Source organism: Fundulus heteroclitus, chromosome 22 (genome assembly GCF_011125445.2).
Source record: "Fundulus heteroclitus isolate FHET01 chromosome 22, MU-UCD_Fhet_4.1, whole genome shotgun sequence".
In the NCBI taxonomy this organism is placed as follows: Eukaryota; Metazoa; Chordata; class Actinopteri; order Cyprinodontiformes; family Fundulidae; genus Fundulus; species Fundulus heteroclitus.
Window position 1 is genome coordinate 32,481,248 of NC_046382.1, and position 16,293 is coordinate 32,497,540.

The following is a 16,293-nucleotide window of genomic DNA, read 5'->3' on the forward strand; positions in this document are numbered from 1 at the left end:
CCGCAGACCGAAACAATCGAACATGATCACGCGCCGCCGCCGGTTCCAACGGAAAATCGAGCGCGAGGCGTTCAGTTGTTGATTAGCACGCCTGAAACGGCGAATGTGTACGGAAGCAGCGTGTTGCTGGTGCTGCGTGTGAGGACATGTCTGTGAGCTTTTGTAGATTTTTTGTAGTTTTAACCCAAGCCATGCTTTTCTAAACACAACCGGGCAGCATTGGTGTCGATAGCCGTGACAGCTCTGTAGGCTGGAGCTCGTTTACACATTTCTCCGAGGGGGCTACTCGACAGGGAAGATGGAGAAGGGCTCCACGGGCGCTGCAGAACACATCCAGCCGGTTTCGCCTTGTAAGGATAAAAGCGACGAAGACACTTGCGACCCAGATGCCCACAACTCCAGAGAAGGAAGCGGCGGAGCTACAGCGGGTCGAGCCAGATGGACTCTGCTGAGACAGGTACAGGGGGCGGAACAGCAAGCACACCTTCAACCACACACACACACACACACACACACACACACACACACACACACACACACACACACACACACACACACACACACACACACACACACACTGCTTACTTTCACAATGCCTAGCAAAAGTAGGGGCTGGGATAGGTTTGTGCTGCAATGAACAGTGTGTTGACAGATAAGTATCTGATCAGTTGGCATAATTACCTGTTTTCACTCTGCTTTTTTGCCCTCTTACGAATGGCATACAGTGCTTTGCAAACGTTTTCATACCCATTCACGTTTTCTACATTTTGTCACATTACAACAACAGAGTTTTGCGTATTTAATTTTGATATTTTTTTTTTTGCCAGTAGAAAGAAAATGAGACACGCTTTTCAGAGCTTAATTAGCTTCTCTAGGTCAATAACTTGTAGAAGCAGCAGCCACAAGTGTTTTGCCGTATATATCTCTTACCTACCTCTAGAGAATTACAGTTTTAGCCATTCTTCTATGCGTTGTCTCCACATGCCCTAAGCTCCCAAAGTCCTCAGGGATATACCCGCTTTAGACATCTAGAGATATTACACGTGAGGATTTTGCTGTAAACATCATTTCTACGTGTTGTTACTGATTCTGAGTGGGATTTACTTTGACTGGGCCACTCCTAACACATTAATATGCCTTGAGCTAGACCATTCCATTGCTGATGGATGCATCCCACACCCCAAAAGGGATTATTCATCATCTATCAGGTCACTGTAATTCAATAAAGCAAACTCTGGCTCCCCATTATGGAGAACTGTTTCATTCAAAATGATTAATCAATATTGTTTCAAATAAATAAACGTGCCTATGAAATAAAACTCTATCTATCTATCTATCTATCTATCTATCTATCTATCTATCTATATCTATTTCTATTTCATGGTTTGGGCGAATACTTGATTCTGATTGGCTGTAGGTTGTCCAGTTAACAGCTGCAGCTGATCCAGAACGCTGCTGCCCGCGTCCTCACTAAGACTAAGAAAGTAGAGCACATAACCCCAGTTCTAAAGTCCTTACACTGGCTCGCTGTATCTCAGAGAATAGACTTTAAAATACTTCTGTTAGTCTATAAATCCTTGAATGTCTTAGCACCTAAATACATCACAGACTTGTTATCAGTGTATAAACCCTCCAGACCACTCAGGTTTTCTGGCTCCAGCCTACTCTGCATACCTAGAACCAGAACCAAACACGGAGAAGCAGCATTTAGTTTCTACGCTTCACTTATCTGGAACAAACTTCCAGAAAACTGTAAAAGCGCTGAAACCCTGAGTTCTTTTAAATCAAGATTAAAAACCCAATATTGTCTTTTAGTTTCCATTTTCCATTGTTTTATTTTGTGTCATTTCTTGTACATTTTATTCCAACTTGCTTTTATTCTGTTTTCCTACATTTTAATCATGTAAAGCACTTTGCATTGTCTTTGTACTGAAATGTGCTACAGCTACAAAAATACATTTGCCTAGCCTTGCCTTGCCTTATAGGACATCTATAAAGAAGTTCCGCTCAAATAACCTGATTGTTCTAAATTATTGCGCATAGCAACGTGTCACAGCAAAATATATTAAATAGTTCTTGTGAAAATCTTATGATTTTAATTGTAAAAAAAACATAAAAGTATTAATAATTAATTTAATATTCCCCCGCTTTGCATCAGACAGTTCACTCCTCTGCATCATCCATTTATTTCTAATAATGGACAACTCATCGGGTATTATCCATTACACTATCTATCTATCTATCTATCTATCTATCTATCTATCTATCTATCTATCTATCTATCTATCTATCTATCTATCTATCTATCTATAGATATATAATTTTTTTTACTTTGTAGTTTTATTTTTTATATAAATATATCTTGAAGCAAATAAATAAATAAATGACAAAATAAGCTAAAATATTTTTTTATATATATGTTGTTTTAATTCATGGGGACATTTATTTATTTGATGGCATATTTAATAATACTTTATTGATAGCAGTTTTTATTTCATTATTTATTTAATTTTGGCTGAAACGTCTCTCCATACAAATTCTCTAACACGTGATTTTGGAGAAAAAAGCTCTTGAGTCCTAGTGTCGCCCTATTTTACTAGTTATACTAACAAAGTTACATCTCAGTTGCACAATATTAAACTTTACTTAAATTTGATCTCTCTTTTTGTTAAACCTTCCCAAAGGATTATGAGTGCTGTTAGAGTTAAAATATTGCAAATTGATTAAAATGTTGAAATTATACGAAGTAGTTATTCTACAACTGCCTTTTTATTCAAATAATATATTATCAAATTTAAAGAAAATGTAAATAAATAAAAAATATCCTTGAGCACTGTTTGTTTAAACCTAAAACACGACTTAAACTGATAACCTGCCAGTTTGATTTATTCTTGACAGGCAATGTCAACTTTATTTATGTAGCATTTTACAACAAGCACATTGCACCAAATGCTGCATAGCACGCACAATAAAATAACTGATGAATAAACCCTACAGAAGACATGAATGAAATAATTAATTGGTTTAAAAAGAGAGCAGATAATTAATAAAAAAAATAAAACATTTTTAAATTGTCAAGCTATTTAATTCAAAAGCCAAAAGGTAGAGGTGGATCACCTTAAAGGTCTGGAGATTATGAGCATCTTTTATATGGAGCGGTAGATTATTCCACAGTTTTGGGGTTTCAACAGAGAAAGCGTGATGCCTCTTCTGATTGGACCTCAGAACGTCTAAGACCAGCTGGTTGTTTGACCTTAGTGTTCTCGTTGGTGTTTGGGGTTTTAGAAGATCCTTTACATATATTGGATTTGTTATATGTGATGGAGCAAGACCCCTGAATAAAGGTAATGAAAAGCAAACGATAATGTATAAATGTGTTTTATATGCAAACTGAAGTTGATCAGCTGCGTTTCTCTTACAGGTGTTGTGTCAGAAGAAGACCGACAGCCCTGAGCTTAAGCAGGTGTCTGTCCGCAGGTTTGCAACCTATGACCTTTTTCGAAGGAAAAAACTCTCAGCACAAGAACACCGTGGTACCTCAGATGACCAGTGGGTGGAGTACAGAAGTGTCTTCTATCCAGAGTACAGTGCCTTCCTCAGGTAGACACACCATTTTGCAATTTCACAACAACAAAAAAAAAAAAAAAACAAAACAAAAAAAAAACACACTTTCTGGTTGTGCTGTTTTTAATTTTTATTTATGTAGAGTTTTAACTTGCTTTATCTAGAACATACAATCTGTAGTTCAGTCATTGCCAACCTTTCGTTATATGTTGTTAAGCCGAGTTCTGTAAACATGTTGCAAAAACTTAAGTGTTTGTTTTATCCCAAAACGATACAAAAATGTAATTCCCTGAATTGAGGCAAATTATATTTTGAATGTGGAGCATGACAGAAAATGTTTAAAAAAACCCCCCCAAAAACCCCACATTTTAACTTGAAACTTAAAGGGTCTTTATTGAGTTGATGGATCAGATAAAGTATATTTTACTCTTTGGACTTTTACTCTTATGTATGTATGTATGCAGTATGTAGTTGGAGTTAAATCTAACTATGAAACTGGACTGGAATGAATTGGTTTGACAAAATATATTATATATTTACTGCATATCAATCGTACCCGATGTGTTGTCCTTTGTTTCGTGGTGTTGTTGCGTATGCGAGTATGTGACAACTGAACCGAAATAAATAAGAAATGTTGCCAAAAAAAATTAAACGTAGACTGAGCAGATTTTTAGTGTTACAATATATTAGTATTTGTCGAGTTAAATGTTTTTTTTTTTTTTTTTTTACTTTTCTGATACATTACTGTAAAAAAAAGTATTTGCACACACACAGTCTTACTTTGTTTTTGCTTTTTTCTCACACTTAAAAGTTATAGAAGCCAATTGGGCCCTATGTGCAGCAGTAATTTCCCCGTAAAGCCAAAAACTCTTTGCGTCGCTGTGGCGGCAACATCTGCCTTTAAGCGTTTGCATTGAATGGCAATGAGTGTTTCATCTGTCCCACTCTTCTGCAGAATTTTTATATTCAGCCAAGTTGTAGGGTTTTCCAGGATAAATTAACTGTTTATGGTCATGACGCAGCATTTTAATTGGATTCAAGTCCAGACTTACCATTTCCTTTTATTTTAAAATGCTGCATTTGAGCTTACGGTTCTAACCTGATCGTCAGTCATTTTGCTTTAGACTCCTTTATATCGGTTCCATTTATGTAATTTCTTGATTGTCTGGTCTGACAGTAATCAGGCCTCAGTGTGGCTAGTAAAATTGAGCTCAGCTTTCCAAAAACTGTAGTTAATCATAGTTAATTCATGATTTAATGAGGAGGTATATACATTTTTTGCATAGAGCCAGTTTTGTTTGGATATTTTCCCTTTTTAATAGAGAAAACCAACGGTTGAAAACACTTTTTTGTATTTACTCGGGTTATCTCTGTGAAATATTAAAATAGCTGTATCATCTGAAACGCATGCCTCAAAAAACAAACATACATCATGTGTTTTTCTTAGTGCTGTTCATGTATGAAAAAATACAGGGCACTTTTACAGACAACTTTGTGTTTATCTATGTTTGAATTTCTTAGGGATAACCTGGGACCTCTCAAAGTTAACGAAGTGCTCAATAGTTTCGACAACACTGGCAATGTCTGTAAGTAGATCTTTTATTTCAAAACTGTTAAATCATGTGTTTGTTTTGTATGTTTGCATTTGTGTGGAGTAGAAATATGCAAATATAGTCACAGTGGATCTCCTGCTATGCTCTGCCTTTTGCTTTTGTTACTATTGACACGCATGTCTGCTGATAAATCTGTCTGAATCAAATGCTGGTCGTAGTGTTGGCACCTGTTTCTTCTGGCTGTGTGATTGTTTTGGTAAAAAGAAAGTACACCCTCTATCAGTTCCAGGGGTTTCACATGTAAAGGATCTGGTTTTTACCAGCTTTTAAAACTCTACAGATATTCCATCATGTCATTATTTACTGAAAAAAAAGAAGAAATCAAGACTAAAAGGGTATAAAAATATGTGAAAAACGTACCAAACCTCAAAGACCCAAGGTACATACAACGTATGAAACTCTTTACTTAAATGTGCTGTCTGCTTTTTGTACAATGACTATATTTTCAATCTGTGGGGTTAGTTTGGGGTGTTTTAGAGTTACAGAAAAGTTAAAATGTTGAAAACATGTTCTTACCCTTCTCTAATCGTACCCGACACACTCAACAGATCTGAGTAAAAGTTACTTTCTGCTAACACTGCCCCATGTTTTTAACATATTTTGATCTTCATTCACGGTGTATATTACTTGTATCATATACATGCTAGCTGCTTGTTTGGGTTGGATGCCTTAAAAAAACATTCTGTTTTACAATTACAAGTGCAAACAAGGGGCAGTTTTGGCTAAACTGTACTTGGACTTTAGCTCTGAGCGTTGGCCAGACAGATTGACACCAAACAGTCAGGATGGACTTGGTATGAAACAGAGTGTGAACATGAGGAATAGCATTTCATGTCCACTATCAAGTACAGTGGAGGATCTGTGATGCTTTGGGCTTGTTTCTCTTCATAAAGGTGCACTCTTTGAAATACCAGGCTATTTTAAGTAAATTGTAGTGGACTCACAACAGAAAACATAAAATGGGTCATTGGGGATAAAAATACAAAGCATATGGCAAAATCAGCACAGAAATGGTTCATCAATCATGCCACTTATTGCTATCTCAGACATAAACACTTTAAAATCCCGATGGGGTAAGCTGAAAGAAAACAGCATAAAATAGGACTTTGAACTGTGGGTAATCTGGCGAGGAATGTTTAAATATCCTTCACTCTGGGTGCTCCAACCGGTGAAATGTTATAGAAGGATAAATGCTGTCTGATTGCAAAGACTTATTGTTAAACATGGGATTTCCACCACTGGAGAGAAAAATGTTCATAAATGTTCCTAAATTAAAAGTTGGATTTTACTTCATTTGTCAGCGAGACATTAGACTAATGCAATAAAATATTCATTTATTTTGAGTTTTTTTGCCTGTTAATTTGTTCCTGTTGTACCACTGCCATTTTATTGTCTCATTGTCACCACAGTACTAATCCGTTTTGCTTGAGATGTGCCCTGGAGAGTGGAAATTATGATTAGTACATATTAGGTTTTTCTTTTATTTATTTTTGTTGTATGTTTTTGGCTTCTCAGTTGCTAAAAATATACAGCCACTGTGGGTATTTAAGGTGGGGAAAGTCCATCCAGCAGATCCAACAAATATATTACGGGCTTGCAATATAATATTCTACATAATATTGGATTAAAATAATTATTTGTGGTTGCTCACAAGGATATTGCTATGCTGAAGTGTGATTCAATATATCGCACAAAATCAATTAACAATTTGAAAATGTGGCTAAACCTGTGTTTTATGATCTTGTCCTACTCAAAGCCATGCTTAGTATAGCCTTTAAAATCTGATTGGGATGTGTTCTGTTGCTTTTAATCTCCAGGATATGGAAAAGTGTGAAACTAAAAGCTCCAAAATGTGTGAAGCTGTGGGTCAGGGCTACCTACCGCTGTCGTAGCCTGTCCTGACAGTTTTATAATTTAGGACAGAACCCAGGGGCAAATCACACCCTTTTTTAACAATAAATAATCAGCAAAGCCTTTGTTCTTTAGGAGCTATAAATAAAAGGTTATTGTTTTGTTTTCTTTGGAGAGAAAAAGAAAAGTTTTTCTTTTCTTGTGCCACCTTAGTGCCCTTTACCCCATCAATGCTGCTTTATGTTCCTTTCTGCCTCTAATATATGCAAAGTAATAGTTACTAAAATGACTTTGTCAGTTTCAAACAAAACATCTTGATGACTGCCCCCCCCCCCACACACACACACACACACACATTCCTGTTTCTCAATTTACAATCCCTCCCCATAGCTTCCCTCATTTTTCCCTCTATCCCTCTCAGCTGGAGTCATGCTTGGCCAGATGGGTAACAGAGTTCCTGACTTGGCCAATGGATTAGCACAGCCGGAGATGAGAGCGTAGAGGAAGGGAGAGGAGAATAGGGGGAGAAGGTGGGTGGGCATGCCATAGGTGGAACCAGTGTGTGTGTGTGTGTAAGCAGAGTAAAGCCTTTAGCAGAGGGACCTCGCTCCTCAAACAATGGGGCAACCATCTCCCTCCTGTTCTCCATCTCATGTTTGGGACTAGTAATGCGTGAGATCAATTAGGGTTGGTTGAGAGGAGGCTCTGAAAGGCCCAGAGGTGACCCGGTCGGAGCTCTGGGGTATGTTTTTTGGGGGTGGGGGTTGGAAAGAAACCCTTCTAAATTCAAAAGCGCACACACTGACTTACGATTGTCCTGTCACAGAGATACAAGAAGGTGCGCCACCTGCAATAATCAACTACTTCCATGCTAATAAGCACATATTCACATCACCCGCCCTTATACTCTCTCTACCTTTCCTGCTGTCTTGATAATCCCCCTACCCCTGAGGTGTGGACAAGCCCAAATCCTTGGGGTCCTTGTCCTCCTGAATAGCAGGCTAAAAAGCCTGGTCGGATTAACCCACCGCATCCAAAATGTGTGGATTCAGCTTAAAGGTGCTACCCCCTCTCAGCATGCTCCCCCCCCCCCAGCCTCTTTCCCGCTATTGTGTTTGTTATACAAGTGTGCACGTACGTGAACAATATGTTGTTTCTTAAAGTAAAGATAAGCCAGAGTCAATGGTTTCAATACCGGACCAGAGGCGCAGGAAAGGCAGCTCAATTAGGATTTTAGGGAACGGGGAATTGATCTTGGGGTCGACATCCTACTCCTGAACAAATCCACACCATAAACGTATTTGAGCGTCTAAAACCTTCAGTTTTTGTCTGAGTTACTAAATTAGGTGATGCACGTTCTGAAAATACTTTATTCAATAAGTATAACCCCAGAGTAAGTATTGGCTTTAATTGCTTTAAGACAAAATAAGTCAGGAAATGATCGACCACTTGTTGGGGTAATATAGGTGTGTGTGTCACAGCCAGGTCAAAGGTAACCGCCACCCGTCTTTGCATCCTGCTTACCAGCAAGTTCTAGCGCTAAAGTTGCATTTGCAGCTCATTATGTCTTGCTAATAAATGATCAAACCTCCGTCAGACAAGACTTCAGCACTTTCAACTATTTGAGCTCTGAACTCCCGACCTTCCTGGTTCTTTAGCCGACAGTGGGGGCTTGTAATCGCTAGTGGGCTTTGTCCAAGCGTCACTTGGGTTTGTCGGGAGATGCTGGTTCCCTGCCAAGGGTCAGGATTTGAGGGTACAATACAGCCCCCCTTGAGGGTGGAGTGACTAAGAATGCATGGCAGCATGTGTGGATGTGTGATTGAGAGGGTTTAGAGCTTGTTGACATTGCTGGGTTCTTTTTGAAAAGAGGGCTTTACTCGCTGTAAGGTAATTTGTCAGGTGTGTGTTTCACTTAAAGGTTACGTTTGTTCCCATTGGGGGATACAACAGTGTAAAGTTTGTTGTCCTGATTAATGAGTGCAAATTCTTTTACAATAATCAGACATCATGGTTTTATGCAACAAGTAAACAGTAGGGGTTATTGCAGTGGAGCCAGTAGAAATAATGAAGTGTTCCTGCTTTATAAATAATATAGAAAATATGGTAGAAGTGGCAGTAGTAGTTTTAGACTTACCAGAATATACGGAGTGCTTTCTGGACCGCCAACATGAAATAACTGGTGACAGTTTTAAAACGTTACTTTTAAAAAAAAATTTTTTTTCAACTTCTTTTATTCAGATTTTCCAGTGCATGTCACATCTCACACATCTTACAGAATACATGTAGTAATACACGTTATATTTTTAGAAAAGGGTTTTGTTTGTCCAAGGTCTTAAAGAAAATACAAGAAAAAACAATGGTAGTAGTAAAAAACAAAGATAAATAAATAAAAAGAAAAAACAAAATAGAATAAAAAAAGTACAAATACAGAGGAATCTCCCATTCATTAATCTTAATTTCCATCAGTTGTGGTTTGAAATGAATGCTTGAATTGAGGACCATTTTTCTATATTAAAACGTTATTTTAACAAACTTTTGCACCAATTCTGCCCCTCCCACACCTGTTGCTGTGCGCTACCGGTCATCTGACTGAAATGGCTGCTTCATTTTACATATATTTTTTTATGTTTATATATGGATTGTTTTCCATATTTAGTTTTTTTGAGACCCTGTGTCTGTCAAATTACTTAAAGGAAGTAAAAGTAATACTACATTTCTCGTTATTTTTGCATTTAGAAAATAAAACCTACTGTATGAAAATGTTATTAAGAAAACAGTGATGCATTCATATTATCTCTTGGTTCTCTTTGTTAAAATATCCTCACTTTTCTTGAGCTACCTGCTCCTTACATCTGTGGTAAACCGTATGAGATGCGGTTAATTCATAGATCCAGATAGTTTATTAGCGAGGTCAACAAAGATAGTTTTGTTAACGATTTCAAAATGGTAAAACTGTCAATATGTTTGCGTGGTAACCCAGTCATCGTTTCATCTATAGTTCCCATTAATAAATACATGCGCAGAGATACATTCTTCTTCTTTCTTGTTGCAAACAGGAGGAAGGACTGCATGTAAATCAGTGCTTTTCAGGGAAGTTTAGGGTTCGGTGTTGGCAGTTGCTATGATTAGAAGCATCTGCTTGAAGTGAACGTACCTAAATGTCCTGTCAAGTGATGAAAGCCTGGCTGTGTGTGTGTGTGTGTGTGCACGCCTGTGTGTGTAATCAGGAGCCCAGCATCCTAATGAAGCCTAATAGAGCCTTCTTCACTACAGTTGTCATCGCGCGAATGGCCACCAGCCTTTCAGCCTCTCAGTCATCCCTATTATCTCCCACCGACTTCACCTATCTCTCCCGCTGGTAAATACTATAAGCCCTGACTGCTTCAGTGTTGGGAGGCAGCGTGGTGGGGAGCTGATCATTTCTGTGTGTATCTCATGTTTGTGGAGGTATGGGGACTGTGTCTGCCAGGTGGATGCATTTATAAAGAAGCGGAAACAATAACGGCAACATGAAATCCATTCCATGTGTTAATTCTTGTTATAAATCTAGCCAGGGATGTACATGTGCAGTGTGTTTTCTTTCTTCAAAGCAGTGCATGGCTGTTTATTGTGTCTTTTTATAGAATATATGTGTATGTGTGTTTATATGCACATTCAAACATGTGTGTGTTGTAATAGGTGCCCCCCGTAGCCTTCCCTCGTGCCAGGCCTTTAGCGCAGCCCTGTTTGCATAATTATGCTAATTCATTTTGCCATAGTGCTAATTAGACCTTGTTAGACAATAGCGCTAGACTGGAAGCTGGCAGGCACGCACACACATGTGCAGCCACAAGCTCACTCTGACTGTTGTGTCAATGACAAGATTTGTGGTCCCCCTCTGCGCTGTTTATAACATGCTTTCTATAGAAATCACTCTCCACTGGAGCCTTCTGGACTGAGCTCAGGTGTCTCTTACTATTTTGATTTAAACTAGTAGAGAAAAATCAATGTGAAAATATCACACATGCTTTTTGAAACTACTCCCATTTGTCTATTCCAGGGCCTTTGCTTCTCTCTTTTTTCCCCCCTCAGAGCTTATTATTTCATGTTTCTTTTTCACCAAGACAGTATACTTTTTTTTCAAAGCCCTGCTTTTGTTATCACTCCAAAATGTAATATAACTATAATTTTTGTCTCAGTTTACTTTATTTTCATCACATAATACTAATGTGAGTCAATCAGACAACTTAATTATATAACTTCTCAATCTCAAAATATAGATTTTCATTATATTGGGCTCCTCAGTTATTCTAGCATTTAGTAAAGAACTAAGTGAGAATATCACAGTAGGGATGTAGCAAATACATGAGATGAGTCAAGAAACAATATTAGGTACACAGGACAAAACTTTACCAAATTTAAGTAGGAAATTGAGTTTCTGTTGATCTGTAATCTGTGTAAATGGATTCAGTGGATGTCTCTCAGGGCATCAGTTTTCAACCAGCACCATCTAAGTTTGTCATAAAGCCAAAAATCTTCAGTTCTCAATTGAAGAGACGGGGTACACTTTACAGGATGCCAGTTGCAACACAGAGACACACAGGACAAACAACCATGCACACACACTCACACCTAAGGGCAATTTAGAGAAACCAGTTAATCTAGCAGTCATGTTTTTGGATTGTGGGAAGAAGGCGGAGTACCCGGAGAGAACCCAGGCATGCGCAGGGAGAACATGCAAACTCCATGCAGAAAGACCCCGAGGTCTTGCTGCAAGTCAACAGTGCTACCAGCTGTGCCATTGTGCAGCCCGCAGTCCAGTATTCTTAATTGAAAAAATAAATTCAATATTTCAATTAGTGCCTGAGTCAGAAGCTAAGAATTAGATGCTAACGAATGTATGCTGTCTACATGCTAAACAAGACTCTACTCATCCTTTTTCATGTTTTTATGGAGTATAGATCACAAAGTGTTTGCTAATAACTCTCTGTTCAGTTAAAAAATATCAATTTCAAGTTTCAATCAGTCTTAGTATTTAAAAATTTTAACTACAGAATGATCAAATACAGTCTGGATTCCTTCAAAAGAAACCGTGAAATGGCTACAATTCAGCGCTGAATCGGAAGCTAGGAATGAGAAGCTAACTCAAGCAATGTGTCTACAGGCTAAAACAGAACGCTGAACTCTTTTTTGGTCTTTTCACAAATATAAAAAAGGGGTAGTCAATCATAAATTAAGTTATAATTTAAACACTAAACCATGTTAAACGGTTCAGTTACTATTGTAGATTTTGAATCTCGAAAGGGCTGCTACAAAGGGGATGCTACTCTCCACATCAGTGTGCTGCTGCGGCGCTATATGACAATGTTTTCTTACAGAGCTCAAACATGCTCTTTTCTGTTTGTAAAATGTAGTTTGTTTGTCACTGTTTGTTTAACCAGATAGCTAAAATGCCACCACAAATGGTTAAAAAGTAATGTGAATTTCTTTAATGCTAATTTGGCAAAGCAAAGTCGTGCCATTTGCAACTTGCTGATGCTTCGTGATACAAATGTAGTGTGGATGAAGAATATTGTGACGTTTTAATGTTACTCCCAAATCTGCTCTCTGTTTTTAACTAATATGCTGCAGAGTTTATATTTATTCATTACAATTTAATGTGTCTGTTATGTCACACTTTGGTGCTACAAATCCTTAGTTCAAAGGCCAGGCTGACCAAATGGGAGTCTTAAATTTTACCTGATTTGATGGAGTCTCTAGAAAAAAGGACATTAGCTTTCCCTTTATAATAAGGAAGACAACAATTGCCTCCTTTTATTGTTAAGCTTTCTTGGTTTCTTATTAAAAAATAAATCTATTAAACAACAAGGTCTACAGATGGATGAAAAGTGATCAGCAAATGTTCCATTTCCACATATTGTGGGTAATTTGACACGGGAAGCATCTTCTTGTCTTGTTAAAAAAAAAAACAATGAGAAATTGTCTGCTCAACATGTCTTGGATAAACCAAGTAAATTAAACAAAGCATGGCTAAATGCCATTTTCAATATTTGCCTTTGTATGTTCTGTACAGTTTGGTCGAAATGACAGATTAAAAATTCTCAAACTAATGCCGAGGAGCATTTTTAGCCATTGCCACAGTAATTGTTTCTAGGTCTATAATTTCACCACTAAACATAAAAGACAGTCAAACAGTAAGTGGATGTGGCTTTTTAACTGTAACATGTGTGTGGACGCGTGTGTGTGTCACTTTGTGGTGTCGGAGTGGGGGTTGGCAGTGTAGCAGGCAAGACTTGAATGGCTTCAGGGCACATTGAAGGAGTCGCTGGTTGACTTAATTGAAAGTAATTGATTTTTGCTTCTGTAGCCTTGTCTTCTCTATCCATGTACCGGAGGAAACAAGAAACTAAGACTCGCCTGGAGTACTGCTCGGTGTTGGAAGCTTCCTGACACCCAAGAAGTAAACAGTTGCCACACTCAGCCTGCATCTAAGCGCGACTTGACGATAATGTGCAGACGCAGACGTAAATGTGAGCGCGCATGCACGCACAGACACATGTACACTGATGTTCCCTGCAGTTAACCGTTATTATGACTCCGAGCACAAAGGGGATTGAAGGTGGGCCCCGGGTGTAGCTTTTTGCTCAAGGAGCCCTTTTCCTTTAATAGTGGGCCGTTGATTATCTGAATTTGTGCCAGACCAAGAGTTGTGTGTATGTGTGTGTGTGTGTGTGCCCTCAGATTGGTGCGCTGTTGTGCACTATTACCGGTAAGCGGCTAGGATTAAGTTCAGGAAATGAGTGGAGCGTTAAAGGGTGCTTCCCTGCCCAGTGCTTTTGCATTGTCACCGCTGCTAATACTCAGCTAATTACAAGGACATACTTTAACAGCAAGCTCAGCTATAACTCTTAACTCAATGCACTCCATTCTTTCCTTTTCTTAGGTTACCCCTTCACCTCAGATTTTGGGGGAGAAGTGAATGAAAAAGAAAGAGTAATAACAGGTCACCCCCTACTCTCTAAAAGCGCCACCTCCCTCTGGACGGATATAATTATTGGATTTTTCTCCATTTAAGTCACCCAACTCTTATATACCCCTCCTAGCAATGTCTCAGATGGTGTCTAATCTCAACTAGGCGGGACAGTCCAGCCAGGCAACACACGCACAAAGAAACAGTGTTTATGAAGAAAGTCTGCTATGTCACTGAGCTTTGGAACAATCTAGAGCGCAGCCTCTGAATATCCTTCTCTTTGTTCTATGAGGGTTTTAATCAGGAAGCGGATTTATTTAGACATAAAGCTTTAACTATGTCCACACTTTTCCCTACTAGGTGTAGAAGTACATTTAATTTCTTAAATTTGTAGGTTTAGTCTTTTTTTTTTTTTTTGGCTTCTCCCATACATTCTATTCTTTTTTTTTCTATGAGTTTGTCCCATGATTTGAAGTTTTAGCTGAGAAATTTAGGTTTTATTACACCAAAAACCCTACAATGCAGGGAGGTAAACAGCTTTATAAAATAGTAATATATCCCCAGACATTCAGCCCTCTCTGTTAACCTGCAAAAGGATATATACATTTCGGCAAACAAATTCAAAAAGAATAACTTTGATCAGACGTCCGAACCAAATCAACTGCTTCCTTCCTTTCCGGGGTGATGGAGCTCCTCGCCCTATCTGTCCCCAGTCACCCTACGGAGGAAGCTTATGTAAACCAGTTATATCCGGGATCTCGTTCTTTTATCCAGGATCCGTATCTCATGACCGTAGGTGAGGGTCAGATCGTTAGACCGGTGACGGTAGAGCTTCGCTGTTTGGCTCAGCTCTTTCTTCTCCACAACAGACAGTAGCAACACCCACAGTAATGCAGATGAGTTCCCAATCCGTCTATCCATCTCCCGCTCCATCAAGTCATCCGTTGTAAAAAAGACATCAAGATACTTGAAGTCTTCAGCTTGAGGAGGGACTAGCCTTCAACAAAGAGGGAGCAAACCACCTACAGAAGCTAGCAGAGCCACATCATCTGAAAAAAGCAGAAATGAGACCCTGAAGATCAGGGTGCATTCAAGTGCATTCAAATTAAATAAAATAATGCACTTGTCGTTGTTTGAATAAAGCTAGTATTTTTAAAGCCAATGGAAAATAAGGGAATTGCAACACTGTCCCGTTTTATACATTCATCTACATTTATTTAATTATAATCAAACATCATGCAATTACTTGCAGTTGGTTGATATTTTTTTATGGACTTTCTTGTAAAATTCACTAGAATCAGGTCTCAAACGTAATCATTTCAGTGCTAAAAAAACTTTAACACAGTTTTTTTCCCCCTCTGGGTAATATTGGTAGTTATAGTGTTTAGTCTTGATTGCTTAATTTTAACCTACCCCTAGTGTAAAATCTTTTGAATCAGCCTTTCTGAGACATCTCGTGCAGTCAGAACAATGATTACCACTTTCAGTGTAACTACTCTATAATACAAGAGATTAGCACACAGTTGGACTGCGCTGCATATATTCTTAAAATACTGCTTCATAAATCAGATTGATTGGTGCACTTAGAACACTGCAGAACATCCTCAGGGCTCTAGATGAGATTTAATTTACCGCACCATACCAACTTTATTTATAAACTGCTTTATAACATAGCTGAAACAAAGTGCTGCACAAACATATATATATATATATATATATATATATATATATATATATATATATATATATATATATATATATATATTTATATATATATATTTATATATATATATATATATATATATATATATATCTTAGCTGTTCTTATTTTGTGCATATCAGGATTATAGATTTTTGTTGTTTGTGTATATACTAAATGTATACACCAGCTTGAGTGTGCTGCCATTAGAGAGTGATTAGTGTTTGGTGGTTAATTTGGCTCTCCTCCCACTCGTACCCATCAAGTGCACCTCAAGCCACAAGTGCTTGAGTGTGCTTGTTTCTGCATGTGGAAATCTGTATGTGAAAGTCCCTAATGATGTTTAAACACAAATAGATGATTAATGTGATTAGTGTGTTGATTTGAAGAAGCAGCACTATGCTAAATGGTTACACTGCCACATGGGAACAGGTTTTGGTTTCTCTCCAAACACACTGCTCCCCCCTGCTTTGTCCTTGCATCGCTACAGTTACAGGGGATTAAGGAAACTAAACACAACAACAGCAAAAAGCATCCATTTTAAATATTATAACCTTTCTTCTTTAAGGGATCCTTTTTAATTATTCTTTTTTCAGAAACTCATAAGACATAGT

At 38.1% G+C, this 16,293-nt stretch overlaps 1 protein-coding gene across 1 annotated transcript in view; it reads left to right on the forward strand.

Annotated features, from left to right (window-relative positions):
- The first annotated feature begins 7 nt into the window (after positions 1-7).
- LOC118557174 (calmodulin-lysine N-methyltransferase-like) overlaps positions 8-16,293 on the forward strand; it is a 36,529-nt gene continuing 20,243 nt past the window's right edge. The window contains exons 1-3 of the mRNA XM_036126565.1: positions 8-457; positions 3,422-3,600; positions 5,086-5,150. Of these exons, the coding sequence (XP_035982458.1) occupies positions 299-457; positions 3,422-3,600; positions 5,086-5,150 (403 nt within the window). The 5' untranslated portion in view covers positions 8-298. The remainder of the gene's footprint in view (positions 458-3,421; positions 3,601-5,085; positions 5,151-16,293) is intronic.